At 44.2% G+C, this 22,027-nt stretch overlaps 1 protein-coding gene across 2 annotated transcripts in view; it reads right to left on the bottom strand.

Moving 5' to 3' along the window:
- GKAP1 (G kinase anchoring protein 1) overlaps positions 1-22,027 on the bottom strand; it is an 863,343-nt gene that overhangs the window by 65,742 nt on the left and 775,574 nt on the right. For both annotated transcript variants that reach the window (XM_086961315.1, XM_086961316.1), the window contains exon 11: positions 15,863-15,940. In XM_086961315.1, coding sequence (XP_086817441.1) covers positions 15,863-15,940 — 78 coding nt within the window. The remainder of the gene's footprint in view (positions 1-15,862; positions 15,941-22,027) is intronic.

Genomic DNA, 22,027 nt, shown 5'->3' with positions numbered 1-22,027 from the left:
TACCGTTATATTGACGACGTCTTTATGCTCTGGCGCGGAAGTGATGAACAACTACTAAATTTCACAAGATGGCTAAATGATAGAAATCATGATATACAGTTTACAACAAACCAAAGCAAAATTGAGATGAACTTTTTGGACCTTCTAATTAAACATGAGGATGGCCTGATATACACGAATCTATATACCAAAGAAGCAGACAGAAATACTTTTCTGCATTTTGGAAGCTTCCATCAAAGAAATTTAAAAGAAAACCTGCCTTTAAGTCAATTCATGAGAATTCACCGGAATTGCACAAAAAAGGAAGACTATTTTGCCAATGCTAAAATCCTACTACAAAAATTGTTGGAAAGAGGCTACCCACGTAAACTCTTTAAAAAAGCCTTAAAAAGGGCATGGTATGTCCCAAGAGAGACTTTATTGACACCAAAAATTAAAGACGAAAACACACCGCTGGTATGTGTAACTACATTTTCTGGAATGACCAATGAAATCCAAAAAATAATAAGAAAAAATTGGAATACAGTAAAGAGCTTAGATCAATTCAAATCGCTGCCCATCTTTGCGTTAAAAAGAAATTCCAGCATTAAAGATAAACTCGTGAGGGCCAACACAGCTGTCAAAAAACAAGATGTATCACTAAGATCAATGCTGTCATTACCCCCCCGTGAAAGGACACAAAAAATGTGGCAATTGTGTTTCGTGTGCCAGCACGATAGAAGGGACGAAATTCCAATATGAAAAAAAGTACATCCTACATGAGGAGTTTACAAACTGCAACACACAAAACGTTATATATTGTGTGATATGCCCCTGCAAAAAGGCATATATCGGCAAAACAAGTCAACAAATAAAAAAAAGAATTACACAACACCGGTCCCGATTTAAATGCAAAACACCTAATGCACCGATGGTTGCTCACTGGATTGAGATGGGACACTCAGATAAAGTTATAAAATGGACTGTTCTGGAACATGTGGGAAATAATGTGGAGAATATAATGACAAAATTGGAAGCAAAACGTATCATATATCTGGGAACAATGGAAAATGGCCTCAACGAGTTGTCTGAATTAACAAACTATACGTAAATCCAAAAATATGCTTCTCATTAAAAAGAAAAAAGAACAAGATACCATTTCAACATATGGAACATTATACGGGGAGAATCAATAACAGGTTCCAACATGTAATGCAAGAGGGACTTCAATAAAACACAAAAAATAAATACCATTCGCTATCATTTAACATGAGTCAACAGGATCAAAAGAACCATAATAGAGGAAGATCGCAATCAAAATATCAGTAAAATATCGATAAATGCAGGTTAGGTATCAGCAATAATAATTAGCAATCATCTATGGACGAGTTCGTCGACTGCAGAGCGGCTGCACCAGGCAGCGCAAGGATAGGAAACATAACTACAGCTGGAAACTACAAATTCCATCTACCGAGAGAAACGCAAACTACAGGCACGCAAGGATAATACGTCTGACGTCAGACGCGGAACAAAGACACCAATTCCGGAAGAATACCAGCCACCAAGACGGAAGAAAATAACGAAGAAGAATCGCGCAAGGCGAGTGAAAGTAAAGGAAGAATACAAGGTACGAAAACATACATATATCGTGAATGGCGTTTCCATGGAAAAACGAACGCGCGTTTTAAAGCAATGCAAGACTTTCTCTCGATAAGATATTTTCACAAACAAGCGAAGCACACTTATTTAACGTATGCAATTGAACAGCGAGTGAACCAATGTCGCCATCAAACAACGAAATAAGGGTGGCAGAGACTACAAGAGCGACTCATAGCAAACTAGAGAAAATGTTTTGAACCAGTATTCTTGATCCCAGCAATGATGGGAAACAGTAAAGACTATAGATTCACGAGCAATAACATACAGGGATACCAGAGGTACTCACGAGTTCCCCCCCTGTTTTTTTCCCCTAGAACCAAATAACAAGAAAGTCAGCCTACGGGCTCGTTGACAAAGGAAGATTTGAAATTCATGATCCCCTCATCAAGCCAATAAGAAGATTTGAGGGTATGTAATGTGAGGTCACCATATAATGTTTTAATGCACGTAAAATGCTTTAATTCCCTTTAAACCTGTTCATAAATATTAAATAAAGATTTTTGCCACACAGGTGAGAATAACAACAGTATCCACCGTCAACCACAAGGCGGTATGTATATAATAAAACACAAATGGTAATGCCGCATAATTACCTAGTTTAGTACTTCTTGAAGTAATATCCACTAAAAAAGGTTAATTTATTACTCTTTAGAGACTGGAACATTGTCCTACAGCAACATAAATACAGCCCTGAGGAAGACCTTGACATAATCAAGAGTGCAGGTCCCACCACGACAAGGTCGAAACGCGTCGGCGATACAGACTGGTCATATTTGTATAAACAAATGTTAAATATTGTCAATAACATTTGGTAAAAACATAAATGAATGAATGATTGAATGATTTGGCTTTTATAAAGCGCGACTTACACTCCATGGAGCATCTTGGCGCTAGTCATAACGTGTCACAGAGGAGAAAAAAAGGGAAACTACATAAAAACCAGGAGGGGGGGAAATTCAGAGGATCTGAAAGGAGTTTGTAAAGTGTAAAGGTTAAATTAGCGCTAGACAAAAGGTGTCAGAGGCATTAAAAATCCAGGTTTTACGGGCCTTTCGAAACAGGTTCTCTGAGGGGATCAGACGCATCTGGGGTGGGAGCTTGTTCCAGGCTCTGGCTCCCAACACTCCAAGGGATTTTCCTCCTTTTGTAGTGAGTCTGAATTTGGGGACCACCAATAGGTTTAGGTTGGAAGATCTGAGTGAGCGGGAGGGAGTATATCTTCCAAACCTTTGGGACAGATAGGTGGGGCCCGACTGGTGGTAAGCCCTGAAAGTGATTAGTAAGATTTTGAATAACACTCTCTTGTGGATTGGTAGCCAGTGCAGGGTTTTAAGTGCTGCTGAAGCAGATGACTTCCTAGGTAATCTCAGCACTAGGCGGGCGGCGGCGTTCTGAACCATCTGCAATTTGTGCAAAACAGTTTTGTTGGAACCTGCATAGATGCTGTTACAGTAATCTAGACGGGATGTGATGAGGGCCACTGCTACCGTCTTTCTGGCTGTCAGGGGGAGGAGGTCAAAGAACCTTCTGAGGCCCTTGATAATGTTGAAGCAGGACCCTGCCACAGTACCTGCTTGTTGTTTGAAAGATAGGCCTTCATCAAACCTTATTCCGAGGTTGCGGGCCGATTTGATAGTGTTCGGCGGGACTTCGGCGTCTTGGGGCCACCAGTTTTTAGGAGAGAAAAGATTGTTTTGGCCAAAAGGGAGGATTTCAGTTTTGCCTGAATTGCACTTGAGGTGGTGAGTTATCATCCATTCAAAGGTTGCGGTGAGGCAGTCTCTCAGATTTTCTTCTGCTTTAGTCGTGTTGTTGTCCAGGACAAGGATGAGGTGAGTGTCATCAGCGTAGGATATTGTGCTGATGTCGAAGGATGTAATGAGCTCAATCAGAGGGGTCATGTAAAGGTTAAAAAGAATTGGGCTCAAGCTAGAGCCTTGTGGTACCCCTGTTTTTAGTGCTTTTTCGTCTGAACAGTAGGTTCCGAATATGGTAACTTGTTTCCTATGACTGAGGAAGTTTTTCAGCCATTTGAAGGCAGTTCCTGCTAATCCCGATTCTGCCAGGCGACCAATTAATACGGGGTGTGAGACCGTATCAAAGGCCGCCGATAGATCAAGCAGGATCAGGACGGCCTTTTTTCCTTGATCCATTGCCATCTTGAGTGTCTCCACTGTATGTAGAAGAGCTGACTCCGTGGAGTGTTTAGCTCTGAAACCTGCCTGGCTGGGGTGTAGGAGGTGGTTTTCTTCCAGATATCTGGTCAGCTGTTTGTTTACCGCCGCTTCAGTAAGTTTGAACAGCAGTGGGAGCAGTGAAAATGGGCGTAGGTTGGAGAGCGTGGTGGGGTCGGCTAGGGGTTTTTTCTGCAAAGGTTTTACCGCAGCAAGTTTCCATTCAGATGGAATGGCGGCAGTGGCCAGAGAGGAGTTGATGATAGCATTTATACTTGGATTGACCGTGTCCACTAAAGCGCGAAGCAGCAGAGGGGGGCACGGGTCAAAAGGGGAGCCTGACTTGCTGGAGAGAATAGCTTGACGAGTTTCGTCGAGGCTGACAGGGGTAAATTTATTTAGCTGAGATTTCCTATTTGTTAGTAGTAAATTTTCATAAGAGAGGGATTCTGGAGAATCTGGGAAGTCTTTGATAAGATTTAGTATTTTGTGTTCAAAGTAGTTTGCTATGGAGTTGCATAGTGCAAGTGAAGGCGGAATCTCTTGTCTAAGGATTCTGGGGTTCATGAAATCATCAACTATTTTGAAGATTTCTTTCGGTTTGTTGTTAGACAGATTGATGACTTCTAGAAAGTGATCTTTCTTAGCGCTTTTTATCATTGCATGATATTGTTTTCTAGCAGTTTTATAGGCGAGAAGTTCAGTTGTATCATAAGTATGGCGCCATTTCTTTTCAAGGGTTCTGACCTCTGAACGTTTATCTTTCAGAGGGGGGGAGAACCAGGGGGCGGACTTTTTGTTCTGTTTTTTTCTCACTTTTTCTGAGTTTGCAGGACCACAGAAGTCTGTGATCCATTTACAGAGGTTGCTGTAGTCTTTCGGTACTTCCAGTCAGGGGCGGTTTAGAGTCTTCAGCAATGAGGTGCAGATTGGGGGAGTTCGCAAGTTTTTTCCAGTCTCTCTGTATCTGGACGTCGATTTTTAAGTTGGCTGTATTGGACCTTTTCTTATTTATAGTCAGATTGAAGGGGATCAGCCAATGGTCGGTCCATGTTTGAATCAGGGGAGTTTCAACGGCTAGGGTTTTAATATTGGTACAAATGCAGTCTAAGATATGGCCTGCTTTGTGTGTAGGCATTTTAGTCAATATTTCCAGCCCCAGGACATCAGTTAAATCACTGAGCCATATTGTATTAGGGTCGTTGGGTTTATCGAGATGGAAATTTAGGTCGCCTAATACTGTGAAATTGGCGTATTTCAGAGTTAAAGTGCTGAGTGCCTCTTCAAAGCTTTCGAAAAAACCGTTCTGAGGTCCTGGAGGACGATAAATTAGAGCACCAGCAAAGGTGTTCTCCTCATTTATCTTATAAAGATAAACTCCTGGATATAAGAGAGAGAAGTTACGATATAAAATACACTGTTGACCATATATCTTTAGGACCACCACGGAGCAACGTGGAGATGATCAAGAAAATGTGAAGTCTTGACAAACTTAAAACAAGTAGGACTCTGTACATATAAGAGTTGTGTTTCCCTAATAGAAAGGAAAAAACTGAAAATAACTGTGTTTATAAGTTGTATATAATTGTATAGTGTGCAAAAAATCATTGTAAATACTGTCAATGTATTATATGTAAAGTACAAAAGAACTTTGGTATGTGTTAAAAGAATATAAAAAGAAAAAAAGAAAAATATTTCAGGATACACAGAGTCAATAAAAGGGACGTCTGTGAGAGAACAAAGTGTGTAATTTATGGTGGCAGGGGCAATTGTGCTTTGAGATTACAGTATTGTTGATTCAAGCCCCTGGTCTCCTAAAGGAATCACCCCCCCATTTAGAACCATGGTGCTTGAAGCCAGCTTTCATAGTGGATATTTCTGCCACACCAGGAGAAATATCTCAAAACCTTCAACAAAAGGCCTAAAAAGGTCAGTCAAAAACGGACTGGGGGTAGCTCTCTTTGGATATACGCTGACTGGCGTGGAAAGAAAAGAACAGACGTCAGCGCGCTGGGGTGGTGACTATATAGGCACTGCGCAGGTAACTTCTGGTGCAGATGATGGCACGTACCAGCATGCAGGAGTAATGTTTACAAAACAAATTCCTGGGGTTAATTCTAAGGTAAGGAATCTATGGCTACAATTCTCTTTCAGATAGACCCAACCATAACCACAGAGAGGGCAAAATTGTTAGAATTGCCTGGTGGAAGCAGAAAGGCCCAAGGAATGTGCTGTGGTCCTACTCTCCTCTAACTGTTCAAGGGCCAAACACACTTTTTCCCCAAAGAGGCAACCGTCATCAAAAAGAATGCCCATCAGGGACATTTGGGCATCCCCAGAAAAGCCCTTGGGCCTCATCCATGCATGGCACCAAAGTGCCACACTGGTGCCCACTGCTTGACCTAGGCAGTTGGTCATGTCCTAGCAATACTATATGACGAATTCTGCTGCATCGCAACAATCCTAAATAGTTTGAGTAAGGGACACCAGAACTCTGTCCAGAACTGCTGGTTTAACTTCTGCCACCAAGACCCAAAGGGCATGGCAGTTGGTGGACTAGAACACAACTGCATTGACTGACCTCAGAGCAAAAAATTATTTTGCCAAATGTATTTATCCGTTATTAATCCCGATCAGGTGGGGTGGGTAGAGAGACGTTGGGATTGACTTTACTGCTGGATACCTGTACCACCAAACTCTGGCATCAGAATTGTGTAAGAAAGGTTGGGTCACCTGGTTCAGGACGATGGTGACGAGTGACCTGCCTATTAACAGGTGGACCCAAACATAGTCTCACCCAGGTACACGAGAGGGCATCTCTGAGGGCTTTGTTTAATTGGAATAAAGGCTCTGTAGGTGTCTGACCTGGCTGAAGAAACTCAGTAAAAATATTATGTTTTACCTCCATGGTGAGGAGCTGTAGAGCTAAGACTTCTGTGACCTTTGTCTAACGACTAAAAAGAGGCGCTTTCGTCTGTAGCAGGGCCATGAAGAGACATACAATCAGTATCTGGAGAGGTATCCAGCCCATTGGCATCTTGGAGTTATTCATGCCAGTTTTCCTCATTATATTGAGGGACATAATCATTCCTTTCATCATAATTGTCCGAGTTAATCCCGCAAAGAGTCGAAACTGGACTTGGTCGAGGTGGATCCTGCTAAGCGTCAGATAGCACAATGGGCCATAGTGTAGTTGGCATAATTGCGAATGGAACTGTGGTTGAAAATTAAGTCTGCACCAGAGCCGGTGCTGAAGCTGATACATGTTCAAGAGGCACACATGGCACAGTGGGCGGACCCTCATGGTAGTTCGAATGAAGTCCCCCCACGGATGTTTGGGGCCCAATGGTGTGCCAAAGGGAGCTGGTAAGGTGGCAAAAATGTGTGCCGCTCCCTCTCCGAAGGGCTCTACTTGCTGTGACATTGCTGACTGAATCAGAGACTTTGGGTGCATCTGAGCTTGACTTGGTATTTGCTCCAAAGGAGATCAGGCTTGAGACTGGGAGGCACATTGACACCTTACGCCTTTTCAGGAACATGAGAGTTGGGGAAGGGAATGATTTCCGACTTCTCATGCTTTTCTAGGACTTACCTGAAGACTTCGACTATGATGGCGTTTGGCCATGGGTACGACTTCGGGAGCAGGGTCAGGACCTTTCTTTTGGCACTGAGTGGGCATGCTGTGGAGTCTTCTTGTGTTTAACGATGTAAAGTTAGCCTTGTGGTCCTGTATAGCCTGCAGATTTATCTGGGAGCAGTCATCACAGGACAGCAGCAGCAGTCCAACCCCGGTAACCAAAGGCAAACTTTGTGAGGGTCCATCACAAACATCTGTTTGTGACAAGCCCTAAACAGTTTAAATCCGGTTGTCTTAGGAGGTGACACTATCACTTGCACAGTGGTAACATTTCAATGAAAATTTGGTCTGGAAGTTCTGGATCCGCTTCGGAGGGTGCGAAAATAAAGGGACTGATGTCAGGGCACATGGGTGATGCTTATATGCTGCTCTGCTCATCACTTCTGCAACAATTCAACATCGGTTCGGAGCAGCACAACACCACCTACTAGTGTACAGGAGTTCAGCTTTAAAGTTTCTGGATCCAGTCTGATACCTAGGAAATATTCACAAGAGGAGGACCCTGCGGTTATAAGTTTCCATCAGAATTCCCCTTTCGCAATGCAAGCCATTTTCACAGTTTTTGCTATCAGTGTGAGATTCCCGGTGGAGGCTTTCCTGATCATTGAATTCATCACCCTGTGTAAGTTATGTACAAAGACAGCATTCACTTTCACCTAACAGAAACTTCCTCTTGCTAGTTTTTCCAAACATGACTTCAGAATTTTGAAACATTTCTGATATCATTAGTTATTCACCCTGCCTGTTTTCTGACTGCATCCCACACCTTAAGAATAGTATTAAGAATAGTATTCATAGGGGAGCTCATGTAGACTCCAGGGGGCTATCTTATTTAGGTTTCCAGACCAAATCCCACATACATCTACACGCCACTTTTAAATCCATTTTCAGGCATAACCCGTCAGTCTCCCTGAGAAGGACCCCCAGCTGCACTGCTCAAAAAAAGGTGGTAAAGTCTGGCAGTACCAAAACTCCATATTTTAGCCACATAATTCTTATTGTCAGTTTCTAGAGCTTCACAAAATATTTTACAGACAATTAAAGTAGGCATCTTAAATAGATAGAGAGCTACAGGCAGCACATTCATTTTGAGTGTATTAATTCTACCTGGACATTAAAGGAACTAGAGTCCATCTGCGATGATCACTTTGTACAGATTTCAAAAAGTGTGGGTAATTTGCTTTGTATACGTCAGCAGGATCTGGGGTAATATGCACACCCAGATATTCGTGAGTGTGTTTGGCCCTTCTAAGGGACATCTACAGTAAGAGTGTACAGACATCACTAGGAGGCACCATCAAGTTCCGTACTTCAGACTGCGAGAAGCTTATTTTGAAGCCTGCAACGTTCTTGTAATGAGACAATTTAGGTTGAAGGGCTAGGATGGATGTCTGAGTCATCTAGTGATAAGAGGAGGTCATCTGCAAAAAAAGTGATTTTATATATATACCCTGGCAGAATGGGATATACTCTATGTCTCCATCCTATCTAATGTGGGCAGCCAAGTATTTGATGCTCAGGGCAAGCAAGAGAGGGGACAGTGGCCACCGCTGGTGGACGATTGCCTCTGCTAAGGGGGGAATGTTGTGATAAGCAGACGTTTATGAATACTCCAAGTTGGAGAGTGATATCCCACCACTAACATGGATAGGATTTTTAGCCAGATACCATATTTAAGATGGTTCTTTATCAGAAATTGTGAGCCCACCTAGTTAAAGGCTAGTCCATGTGGAGGCTGCTTCTTTGCCAGCACACACCAGATCTTAATGCGGAAGACCTTTTCTGCACTGCCTTTCCTTCCTTTGCCATGGAGAACCCCAAGAAAAGCTGATCATCTACTTGATGGTCTTTGGAATGAGCAACGTAAAATCTCAGCTCTCTTTGGGGTCAACAATGGAGTCTCTCCTGCTACTTCAAGGGGTGAGGTGGGGCAAAGAACATCAGAAAAGTGATGGAACTGTAGACATGAAATGGAATCACAACTTTCAGTATAAAGGACACTCTAGTCGTAAGCACCAATTAGCCTAGAAACAAAGTGGCAAAGGGTTTATGGACTGACAAATCTTCAGGCTCATGTGATAATCAAGATGAAAAAGACCATCTTCAGGGTCAGGAGACTTAGGGGATAGCTGTGCAATGGCTGAAAAGGGTTACACACAATGAAAAAAGATCAAATTAAAGGTCCACTGTGGCATCACAAATAGTTTAGGAGCAAACATGTGGCTCAAACCTCTGAGAAATCAATTCACAACTGGTGATTAAAACAAACATGGTTAAAACGGCCCACAAGTAAATCTTAACAGTGCTCACTGCAAGTCCTTTCTGTGGTAAAGACAAAATAAACAATCTCGGCAAGCAGTAGACTCCGCATTACTTATTTCAAATTTTTACATCATTTATATTATACTCCTGTCAAAATGTGTAAGTAAAAATTGAAAGACTCGGATCGATGTAACAGATGTGGCTTTGCTGGGGCAGATTTTCTTCATCTGGACTGGGACTGCTCGGTGGTTCACGAGTATTGGAGGTTGGTTGGTCTTTGAGGCTCTAGAGCAGATGACTGCACTTTCATTAGAACCTTCCCCGCTAGTTGCCTTGCTGGGCTACACTGCATTAAAAGCGCAGCCACAACGGCGCTTCGTCACTTGCTTTGTTAATGGTTACATGCCATGTTGCTTGCAGATGGGGCAGAGGCAGAGTGCCGAAGTTTAAGGATTGGCTCTCCGATCTAACATACTGTCAAGAACAATTGAGTAATCATGCAGAACTTCTCCCCTCGAAGTTCCGACCTAGGGACATCTGGGATGCCCTCAAAATCGACCTTAATACACACCCCTTGGCAACTCCTGACATCGCTGAAGGCGAACCTGCGACATAGACATTTATGAGTGCAATATGTCTGAGATACTCTCTTTGTACACTTCCTCTCCAAACCTCAACCTCACTCTCTCCAGGTATATTTCTGGATGTTTCAACGCTGATATGTGGGTACTAAGTCATGGATCCTCGTTGTGTTAATGCTACTTGCCCCCTGAATCTTAGCCCAGCTGAATGGGGCTTCGATGACCCCAATACCTGCTTTACAGGGGTAGGCCTAGAGAAAACAGCAGGGCGGGGTGGTATTTCCCATTCATCATGAACTGCTTCTGTATGTACTGATTATCATGAGTAGAATCAAATTACCGTGTCTGTCTATTAATGATTTTAATGTTGCAATGTTATGTCATTGAAAACCAATAAAAACAATAAACAAAAAAAGACAAAATAAACAGTAACACATATGAGTGCTTGACCTATTACGAGTCTGTGTTTCAACTGGCACACCAAGTCATAACCTTTTACCACCACTTGGCGTTAACAGTCTTTCTCGAAGGTCATATGCCCACCAGGATTACATCTACTACTTCAAGAGGTAGATCGAATGGCTGCTGTGTAATTTTAACATATGGAGGAGTAAATTGTGCAGGGACGGATGCAGGATACTGCCCTGCTGCTGCAACAAAAGACCCTCTCGAAGTAGTAGCCTGGTCAGAAGACACATGTGCAAGCCCAGAAGTTCCAGGTACCACACTCTCCTGGCCCAATCTGGAGGCATCAAGATTGGGCCTGGTCATTCCTGAAATTCTTCTGAATTAGCTGCAGGAGTGGTAATGGAGAGAAGGCATACAGGAGTCCCCTGCGCCATTCTATTTGGAATGCATCTCCAATAGAGAGCCTTCTTGGGAACAGGCAACGTGCATGCTATGTGAGCGCTCAGCTTCATTAATGGAAGCACTAACGCATGAGAACCCCTCAAGAACAAACATGGTCTGAGAGCTCCAGCACGAGTACCAACACAGTCTATATGATGGCATAATGTAGCTATTTTTTCTGACTTGGGCTGCTTTTTTTTTTTTTTTACATAGAATGTGTTGTATGTGACATTTGTAGACAATGAATCATTGATCATTCACAATCGTTGCAGCAGATGAGTTTATAATTCATCTTTCCACTCTGCGCATACCCACAAGATTAATGGATTGTGGTTTTGAATTTTAACATTATCATCTTAATAAAGTTGCTTGATTAAATAACTCACTATGGATTTTCATTGAATGGCTCACTATGGATTTTCACAGCACATCTGTTTTTTACCCATTTTTATCACAGGAGTATATTTTTTTTATACAGCATGGCTTCACTTCTCTTCTTAGGGACACGAGTACCTCTGTCAATCGGCAAACATAATGTTTCACAACTAAACAATTTATTTTTGCTAAAATATTGCTAAATGTACTTCTTTTCTATACAGAAATACTATGCAATATTTTCTATTTGCACAGACAGCTTTTTTTTGTGCACTTCCAATGGACTGGCCGGGGCATAATGGATATTCTTTAAAAATGATTGTTTAAAACCATTCAACCTTATCCCTGCCCGACAACAGCTTTATCTTGACTGAGACAGAGTCTTAGTTACCTGTGCCCAAATTCGAAATAATTTTTTCTGACTTTTACAGTATATGTGACAAGAGGTTTCCTTGCTCATGTTAATTTTCCAAGAGAGGTAAGATCCAGTCATATGGACCATATGATTAAAACAAATATTTTTCTATAATTTTTCTGACTGGTTCCATAGGGTAACCCATATTCTTGGATACTTATAGGTTGCTACTTCATTTTTGTCCTGATGAAGATCTCACTAGAAATTATTTGTTTAAGGGGTCGAAACATCAGCACAAATATTTGATGACTGATGTATTAAGTGGTCACAAACCTGTACTCCTACACTGAGTCTGTCTTTCTTACATTGAAAGACCATTGAGTCAACATTTGTAGATTTTCTTAGATACTTGTACACACACTGCTCACTTTTGTCACCAATAACATTCATTGCACCATATTTTTGGAGCACCTACTACTTAGTTTTTTATATTGACTAACTTTAACAGTGATGAAACAAGAGGTCACTTACCTTTAAGCATATGTTCAATGAATGTAGTGCTGTTGATTCACATGCCCTGCACACTTCTGCCATCAAGTGCTGGGCTCAGATTGTAGCAACTAGTTTTTCTTTAAAGAGTCTTTCAAGCCACAATGTCTCAGTGACTCATCATCTGGTTGTAAACGAGCATGGGTACTGACTCCATTGTTAGATTGTTTCCACACCGCAGGTCAGATTAGGTATGGAGTAGTGAATAGGTTAGTGGCCATACGTGTAGTATAAGTAATTCTGAAGGTTGAAGCAAAAACCAGCTTCTTGGGAGCAAGCACATTTGAATCTACAGCACTAAATGCAATAAACAGATGCTCACAAGTTAAGTACCATAATCTGTTCGTAACATGCTCTGCATTAACTATAAAGAAGTACCCCACTGAATGTTGCACAGGTCGGAAACAGAGTTCTGAGGACAGTTTGACCAACTCTTGAAAGTAAGGGAGTAGGACTGTTGCCATTCCTGGAGTTGTTGCCTTGTCTTGGAAGGAGTATACAGAGCAATAGGAAGGTACTGATCTTATTATTTGCCGATGATTCACTACTCATTTTCTAATCTCCCATGGGTCCGCAGACTCTTGGTAAACAAAAGGTTAGGCTTTTGCAATGAAAGGGATCACAAGCTCAATGTCTATAAAACTAAATTTATGATACTGGGTAAGGGGGCCAGGAAAGGCAAAACAACTATTCGGTCAGTAATGAGGTCCTAGAGAGGGTTGACAATTTTGATTACTTAGGAGTTTGGTTTCAGGATAGTTTCAAGTGGATAGACAAGATTATGAAAAGTAAACTCCTTCTCGAGCATAGGTCTAATGCAATTCTGAGGATTCAAAAGAGAACGGTATACAACGTAGTATCCCCAGTTCTGTAGATTTATCGTGCCAAGGCACAAGGGGCTGCTCTCTATGGGGCTGAAGTTGGGGCTATGCTGATACCCAGCCCTTGGCACTTGTATAAAATAGCTTCGCTAGGAAAGTATAATGTCTCCCTTACAGTACACCCCTTACCCGATTGTATATAGAACGGGGACTAAAAAGAGTAACTGATTTGGCTGCCCTGAAAATATTTGTTTATTGTGTCTGTCTTCGGTGTACACCAGAGCTTGCTGATTATAGGGATTCTTTGAATGAAGTTCTTAATCTATCAGGTGCTAGCTCACTTCCTTGAAACGTGTCTTCATGGATGGTAAAGTTAGGCCTCCATAGATTCTGGGCTGATCCTACTACATTACAGAAAACTGATATACCCCTACTGAAAAACATCTATTGGGACTTCATCAATGAAGGCATAATAAAAAGAAGCTCTGTAGGATCTTTGACCAATAAACTTCTTGACCGTAAATCTTTCCCATTTTCTGAGGAATACCTGGATTTTATACCCTCCACTTTCTCTAAAAGCCTTTTTTTATGGTTTCGCTTGGGAACACCACCTATAAGATCGTGTACTTACAAATGGAATACAACACAGTTATCAGTGACCTGCCCAATGTGTAATCAGGGTGACTAAAACAAATCACATCTACTGTTTTTCTGTCCAAAGTATTCCTCTCCTCGCAGGAGGTGGATTATTCCCATCTGTCGTGAACTGGGATTTACATGTTATCAAATAGCCCTAAGAATCCTAAAAACCGATCAGAACTGTTACATTTCTAGAGGCAGTTTGGTATAAACGCAAATGCAGTTTTTAAAATTAAACCAGTGTAATGATTATGAGCTCTATTTTAAGCTTTATTTGTGATAATGAATTATCCTGTATTGATATTATGGCATTTTTACTGTCGCAAAGATATCTATATCTATACTACTATTATAAAGGAAGAACTTTGAACCTCTGAGGCAGGTAAACACGGGAAACACAGCGCCAATCCACACACCCGATACATCGTTGAAATTGTCAGGGTGTGCAGATGGACATAGGCTATGTAAATTAAAAAAATATAAGTTATTTAAAAAATTTACGAGAAAAAAAAAGTAGTCCCATGGAAGTAGTGCCGGCCGCGACGTGCGTGCTGACATCAGGAGCGCGGGAAGGAGCGGCGTCCAGGAGTGCGAGGAGGAGCGGCGGACATGAGCGCGAGGAGGAGCGGCGGACATGAGCGCGGGGAGGAGCTGTGGACAGGCGGGGAGGAGCGGTTAGGAGCGGCGGACAGGCGGGGAGGAGCGGCGGACCGGTGAACTCAGGAGCACGGGGAGGTGTGGCAGATGAGGTAAGGCTCCGGGGGACCCAAGGACAATGTCGGGGCGGGCGGGGGCCCAGAAGCCTGATTGCTCCCGGACAAGGTCGGGACGGGCTGCTAGTATACTCATAATTGTTTTAAATTGATGCCATTTATAGTGCCACCTGTTGATTTTTGTTAAATTATTGTGGAATTAGGTGTTAATTGGATTTGAAGCACTTGGCACTTTAATCTGGGTATGTCCCTGATGATGGTAGATATCTTACATTGCCATTTATGGTGCTATTTGTTTGATAATTGTTAAAAGTAATGTGGTACTAGATGTTAATTGATTTTGAAGCAATTGGCACTTTAAATCTGGGCATGTCCCGGATGAGGGTAGATACCATGCACTATTGCCACCATTGTATATTAGTATCTGTTTTACTCAAGTTTTATCTATTTATTGTCTAGTTTTATTGCTATTGCACAGTTTGTAATGGAAGTGGCAACTGCAATTAGTAATATTTCTCTTGCGCTGGGGTGCCAACAGTTTTTATCCTCTACTGATTATGGTATTTTTGGCAATATTATACCTGTGTATTGCTATTGATGTTTTTAACTTTGTTTGTTTTGTTAAAAACTTTGATGGTTGTAATAACTGAATAAAGTAATGTACTACTACAGAGCATGTGTATCACCACACATGTCACAAACACAACTGTTTCTCTTGTTCACATTTTTGTACAGTTTCTTTTATCTGAGAAGCATTGGCTTATTGGCTTCCTGCAAGGGAACCAATCTGTTTTGTTAATGTTGTTAATACATGCATCTCCAAATGTAAATTCCTTAGCAAAGCAGAGTTGACGTGGAGCTGCATGATAGCACCTACTAGTGCATAGGGGGCTGCTGAAAAGTCTTCCTGATCCCCTCAGGGAATATTATAAAGCTGAGTGAACCTGCAGTTAGACATATCTACAGGAATTTGTGCGCAGTTCAGCAGTCAAAAGTGGGCCTGGCACTGGTATTCTAAACAAACTTCTAAACACTGACAAGCCATTCCCCATAAATACACTATAACCTGTAAAACAATTAAGACAACTTTCTTAAGCATGTCAATGAAAACTCTTATTTTCATCAAATCGTGATGCTAAAGTAAACAGTCCTGTCATGACAAATATCACTACAAGCAAGAGCATCTCTCTGAAAGTATTTCTGAAAGTTAAGTCATATGATCAAAAACTCTAAACAGATGTAAAAAGTTTTTTTAAATATTGTAATTACCTGATACTTTATTAGCTCTGCTTGTAAACCCTTCACTTTTGATCTTTCTTGTTCTAATGACACATGCAGACCAGTCACCTTAAGGAGAAGAGGAAAACGAAACTAATTGTGCATTGCATCATTTAAAGCAGGGAAGTTTCCAAAGCAGGGCCAATTAGATGGTCGCAATAACAGCTAGGACCTTAATCCATGAAATAGTTATGAAACAATCCGTACTATTTTGCCAGTGACAAAACACTCATGAAAGTACAGACCTAAAGAACAAGTTACTTACCTTCGATAACGATATATTTGTAAGAGACAAATATTAGTTATAGATTTCTTACCTTAGAATTACTCCCAGGCGTCAGACTGTATCCGGAGAATTTTTTCTCAGCCATATACCTGCATGTCGGTAAGAGGCGACGGTCAACTCCGGATTCGTCGTGATCGCCAGGATGATGTCTAGGTATCTACTTAGACGCCGCCCTCACGCGCTGACATCAGTTCTTTTACACGACATTCCACGCCAGAGGCGCAGAGCCATGCAAGACACTGACCACTGGTGCACAAAACGTGGGCCCTGAAAGGAAGTCCCTTACTCTAGAAGTCGGTTCACAGAATGGGGAGAATTGGTGGGACGGTAAGGAATCTATAACTGATATATGTCTCACACAGATATATCGTTAACGAAGTTAAGTAATTTGTTCATTTGAAAGAGACCATTAGTTATAGATTCCTTACCTTAGAACAGATACCCTAGCAATACCAACCCCGTAGGTGGGTCTGCGAATTAAGTTCACATCAGAAAGTCCTGGAAAACTTAACGGCCAAAGAAGCTGTCTCTCCAGACTTGCCTATCTAGGAAGTAATGTTTAGTGAACATGTGCAGAGAAGCCCACTTGGCTGCCTGGCAGATATCACTGAGGGGGACTCCACATCCCAAAGCAGTACTGACTTCCATCGCTCTGGTGGAAAAGGTAAGCAGTCCTACCAGAGGCTCCTTTTTCACCAAGGAGTAACAGATCTTACTGCAAACGACGATCCATCTAGAGATGTTCCGTCTTTGCACTACCCGAACTTTCTTGGCGCCCACATAGCCAACAAAGAGATGATCACCCACCTGGAATTGTTTTGTGCTATCCAAATAAAATGATAATGCACGTTTTGGATCCAGACGGTGGAGACACTCCTCCTCCTTGGAAGGATGCAGGGCGGGAAGAAGGTGGACAAAGTGATGGCCTGTCGTAAGTGGAAAGAGGTAACCACTTAGGGAAGAATAGAAGGTCTATTTCGAAGGACAAACCTTGTCCGGATGGACAAAAAGGAAAGGAGTTTTAGAAGATAGAGCCGAAAGCTCACTCACCTTGCAAGCAGAGGTGATGGGAACCAGAAAACCAGTCTTTAAGGTCAAGAGTCTGAGAGGACAATTATGTAGTGGCTCGAAAGAAGTGCACATAAGATAAGACCAGATTCAAGTATCAATGGGGCATTACGAAAGGAATAGGAGGAAAGAGGTGATTAATGCGCTTAAGAAACCTATTTACAATAGGGGACATGAAAAGAGAAGTCGGATCAGGAAGGCGAAGAAAGGCGAACATGGCCGAACGATAACCTTTAAGGGTGCCCAGAGCAGAGTCCTGCTGGGCCAAAGATAGAATGAAGAGGAGAACCTCTGAAAGAGGAGCAAAAAGGGGATCCACAGCTTTAGCTGTGCACCATGCCACAAATTTGTTCCATCTACAGGCGTATACCGTTTTAGTGGAGGGATGCCTGGCTGCAAAGATAACATTATAGACTTCGAGAGGAAGGTCAATAGCTGTCAACTGGTGCCACTCAATCTCCATGCTAGGCGGTGGAGGCTGGACAGGATGGGGTGGAGGAAGGTCCCCTGCTGCTGAGACGGAAGATCGCCCCTAAGAGTCAGTATGATCGGAGGATTGATGGCCATGTTCAACAGCTCGGGATGCCAGACTCATCAAGACCAGTCCGGAGCCACAGGAATGACTTGGGCCCGGTTGCACTTGGTCTTCTTCAGCACTCTGGGCAGAAGTGGTATAGGTGGAAAGGCGTATTTAAGACCGCAATTCGACTCGCGAAGAAAAGCGCTGCCGAGCGAGTGCCGCTTTGGAAATTCCAACGTGCGGAACTGCTGACATTGCGTGTTCTCTTCGGTGGCAAACAGATCTAACCAAGGCTCTCCCCACTGCTGAAAGAGACCTTGCACCACCTCAGAGTAAAGACGCCATTCGTGACCCATCATGCACCGGCGGCTGAGTTCATCAACTCTGGGGTTCAGAGAACCTGCCATGTGTCGAACCGCCAGGGACATGCCCTAATGTTCCAGCCAAGCCCAAAGGTGAAGAGCCTCTGGACACAGGGTCCACGACCCCACCACGTCCTGTTTGTTGCAGTACCACATGGTGGTGGTGGTGTTGTCCGTGAAAACCTGCACTACCCTTCCTATGACAGAAGGAAGGAATGCCTTCAGTGCCAGACGAATCACCTGGAACTCCAGAAGATTGATGTGGAGCCCGGACTCCGCGTGAGACCAGAGGCCTCTAATCTCTGCCTCTCCCATGTGGCCACCCCATCCAAGGAGGGACGCATCTGTGACCACTTTGAACTCTGGTTGGAGAAGGGAGAGGGATCTGCCGCTGACCCAATCCTGGTTCGTTAGCCACCACTGCAATTGGTGTGCAGTGCCCGCCGAGATCTGGATGCAATCGGAAAGATTCTCAGGATGCTGAGCTCCCCACTGGAACTTTAGGGCCCACTGCAGAGCCTGCATATGCCACCGGGCATGATCCACCACCAGGATGCAGGAGGCATGAGGCCCAGCAGCCTCAAGGTCATTCTCACCGAAACCCGGGATAGAGGCTAAAACATCGGTTTCATACCCCGAATATACCGGACTCGCTGCTTGGGGGGATAAGCCCGAAACTGCGCTGTATCCAGAACTTCTCCGATGAAAAGGAGCATCTAAAAGGGAATCAGGTGTGACTTTTGAACGTTGATAGTGAACCTCAGCGAGTGCAGGAGGTCCGCCGTAGTCTGGAGTGTGGAGACGACAGCTTGGGGCGAGCCCACCTTAAACAGCCAGTCGTCGACATTTTGAATTTCTCCTGCCGGAGGAAACGGTGAACGTCCCGGAAATCCAATATAGGACGCAGGCCTTGGTCCTTCTTGGGTACCGGTCTGGTGGCTCAGTGGACTAATGCAACCACTGCGGGGGCCTGTGTTTGACCTCATGGTCACAGGTTCAAATCCAGGCAGGTCCACTCAGCCTTTAATCCATCTGAGGTTGATAAAATGAGTACCATTGAGTTGGGTAACAAACATCTGTAATTCAGTGCCAAGAGACCCCTACGGGGTAAATGTGCGCTTTACAAATACACGTTTTGTTACCAGGAAGTAGTGGGAGTAACAACTACAAAGTACTTCTGGGACAGGGACTCGCTCGATAACTCTATTGGCCAAGAGAGCTGTATCTTCCTGATGGAGAAGGGCCAAGTGATCCTCCGACATGCACTGTAGCGTTGGTGGCATAGAGAGATGCGTAGTCTTGAAGGGGAGGGAGTAGCACCTTTGGACTATCCGTAAAACCCACCTGTCCGATGTGATGTTGTGCCAGTGGGGGAGGTGATGGCGGATCCTGCAACTCACTGGCAACTGGTGGCCCTGAAAGGTCGGATTAGAAAGGTTTGGAGTCTGCTGCAGAGGGGGCACTGGTGGACTGGCCTGCCCGCTGGCTCCCAGAACCCTGGTGGTTGGTCCAAAGTCCTCAGTCGCGCAGTGGCTGGGTAGCTTACGCCGGCCTGTGGCGGAACATGTTGGGGCAACCCTTCCGTAGCCACGAAAGGGGCGAAAAGCAGGCTGAAATGGTGAGAGGTGGCAGCGAGGCCCAAGGAACAGGCCTTAGCTTTAGAGTCCTTGAAGCGCTTGAGCGCAGTCTGCTGTCTGCCTTGTCGTTGGCCATCAAAGGGCATGTCCAAAAGGGTCGACTGGACATCCCCGGGGAAGCCAGTGAATCGAAGCCAGGCGTAGCGCCTCTAGGCTACGGACGTAGAAATCGTTCTACCAAGGAGTTAGCAGTATCCAGCCCACATCGAATGGCGAACTTTGCTGCATCTCTACCCTCTGTGACCACACAGTAGAATACGACCTCCGGGCACTGTGGCAGCACTTGCGCAACCGTGTCCCACACACAGTGGGTGTAACGGCTGAAGAGACATGCTGTGTCCACCAACAGCAGTCCTAAGCTGGTGGAAGAAAATATCTTCTTCCCAGGATGGTCCATCTTCTTGGATTCCCTATTTGAGAGAGCAGTAGGGAACGCACCTTTGGATGTTGAGGCTAGGACCACCAAGCTCTCGGGGGTATGGTGTTGGGAGAGTAAAATGGGGCTGGGCGGTAGCGTCGGGCAATCATAGTAGCCACAGGAGCCCCTGTGCTGGGCTTGGACCAAGTACCCAGAAGGATGTCTGTGAGGGCCTCATTGAACTGCAGCACGGGCTTCTAAGAGGCCGCTGCCGGCTGAAGCACCTCAGTCAGGAGGTTATTTATTTATTTATTTATTTCGATTTATATAGCGCTATATAACCCCGGGGTCTCTAAGCGCTTGTCCAGTAAACACCACAGGAACCAAAAGAAACACTACAGGAAATTTATATCCCTCCCCAGGCTTTCTGGAAAAGAACAGTCTTCAGCCTCTTCCGAAAGGTCAGCAAATTGGGTTCTTTGCGCAAGTCCACCGGTAGACTGTTCCAGGCCCCTGGGAGGGTGTTAGAAATGGCACGACCGCCCACTGTCGCCAATCTAAACCGAGGTTGCATGAGCAGGGTTGCTTCAGCAGATCTTAGCACCCTGGCCGGTGTGTATGGGGTCAGGCGGGTCTTGATGTAGCTTGGTGCCTTACCATAAAGGGATTTATGTGCAATGCATAACCCTTTAAAGAGCACCCTCTGCCTTATTGGGAGCCAATGTAACTCACGCATGAGTGGAGACACATGCGTGCTCCTGGGTTTCTTGTGAATGAGCCTAGCGGCATCGTTCATCACCATCTGCAGTTTGTCCAGGAGTTTTTGGGGTAAGCCCAAATAGAGCGAATTACCATAATCCAGTCTTGCAAGGATCATAGCAGAGACCGCCCTTCGCAGGGTAGAAAGGGACAATAATGGCGCGATCTTCCTAAGTTGACGCAACATGCCAACACAGGTTCCTACAACCGTGGTGACCTGTTTCCGCATGGAAAGCTTGTCGTCCACATAAATGCCAAGGCTTTTTACCGCCACTGCCGGCTCCGGGGGCGGTCCAAGTTCCCTCGGCCAGAATCCATCATGCCATGGATTGCCGGCGATGGTAACAGGTAGAACTTCCGTCTTATCCGGATTGATTTTTAAAGAATTCAGTGACATCCAGTTAGCTGTCTGCTTCAAGATGGTTTGCAGATTTGCTGGTGCCCCATCATCCATTTGGATAATGATTTGGGTGTCATCAGCGTAGTTATATACCTGACAATCCATCTGATTCAGAAGTCCAATCAGTGGTTGGAGGTATATATTGAATAGCAGGGGCGACAGAGCCGACCCCTGTGGCACTCCACAAGAGATTGGTGATGCAGTGGAGAGCAATTCTCCCAACTGAACTCTTTGTGTCCTCCCTTGTAAGAAAGAAGCAAACCAGGCGTGGGCTAAGCCCCGGATGCCGAAGTCTCTCATCCGCGTCAACAGTTGTTTGTGACTGACGGTGTCAAACGCCGCGGAGAGGTCTAACAGCACCAGGGCGCCGGGTATCCTCTTGTCTGCCCTATTTCGAAGCTCGTCTATGATGGACAGCATGACCAGTTCCGTGCTGTGGTTTGCACGGAACCCTGATTGGTTTGGTTCCAGCAGGCCATTCTCTTCTAGATGGTCAGAGAGGGCGGCCAGAACATGCTGTTCCAACACCTTGGCCAGGAAAGGGATCTGGGAAATAGGCCTAAAGTTTTTTAGGCATTTCACATCTGCCCCAGGCTTTTTCAGCAGAGGGATCAACCTTGCTTCCTTAAAGGCATTAGGAACCTTTCCTGAAGCTAGAGAGGAGTTCAAAAGATTCAACACCTCCTCTTCTATTCCTGGCATGGCCAGTTTGAAAACGTCAGGGGGACAAGGGTCTGCCTGGGAACCCGACTTCACTCTCCCGGTG

Source organism: Lissotriton vulgaris, chromosome 3_1, assembly GCF_964263255.1.
Source record: "Lissotriton vulgaris chromosome 3_1, aLisVul1.2, whole genome shotgun sequence".
NCBI classification, from domain to species: Eukaryota; Metazoa; Chordata; class Amphibia; order Caudata; family Salamandridae; genus Lissotriton; species Lissotriton vulgaris.
This window is presented reverse-complemented; position numbering and strand designations above follow the sequence as displayed.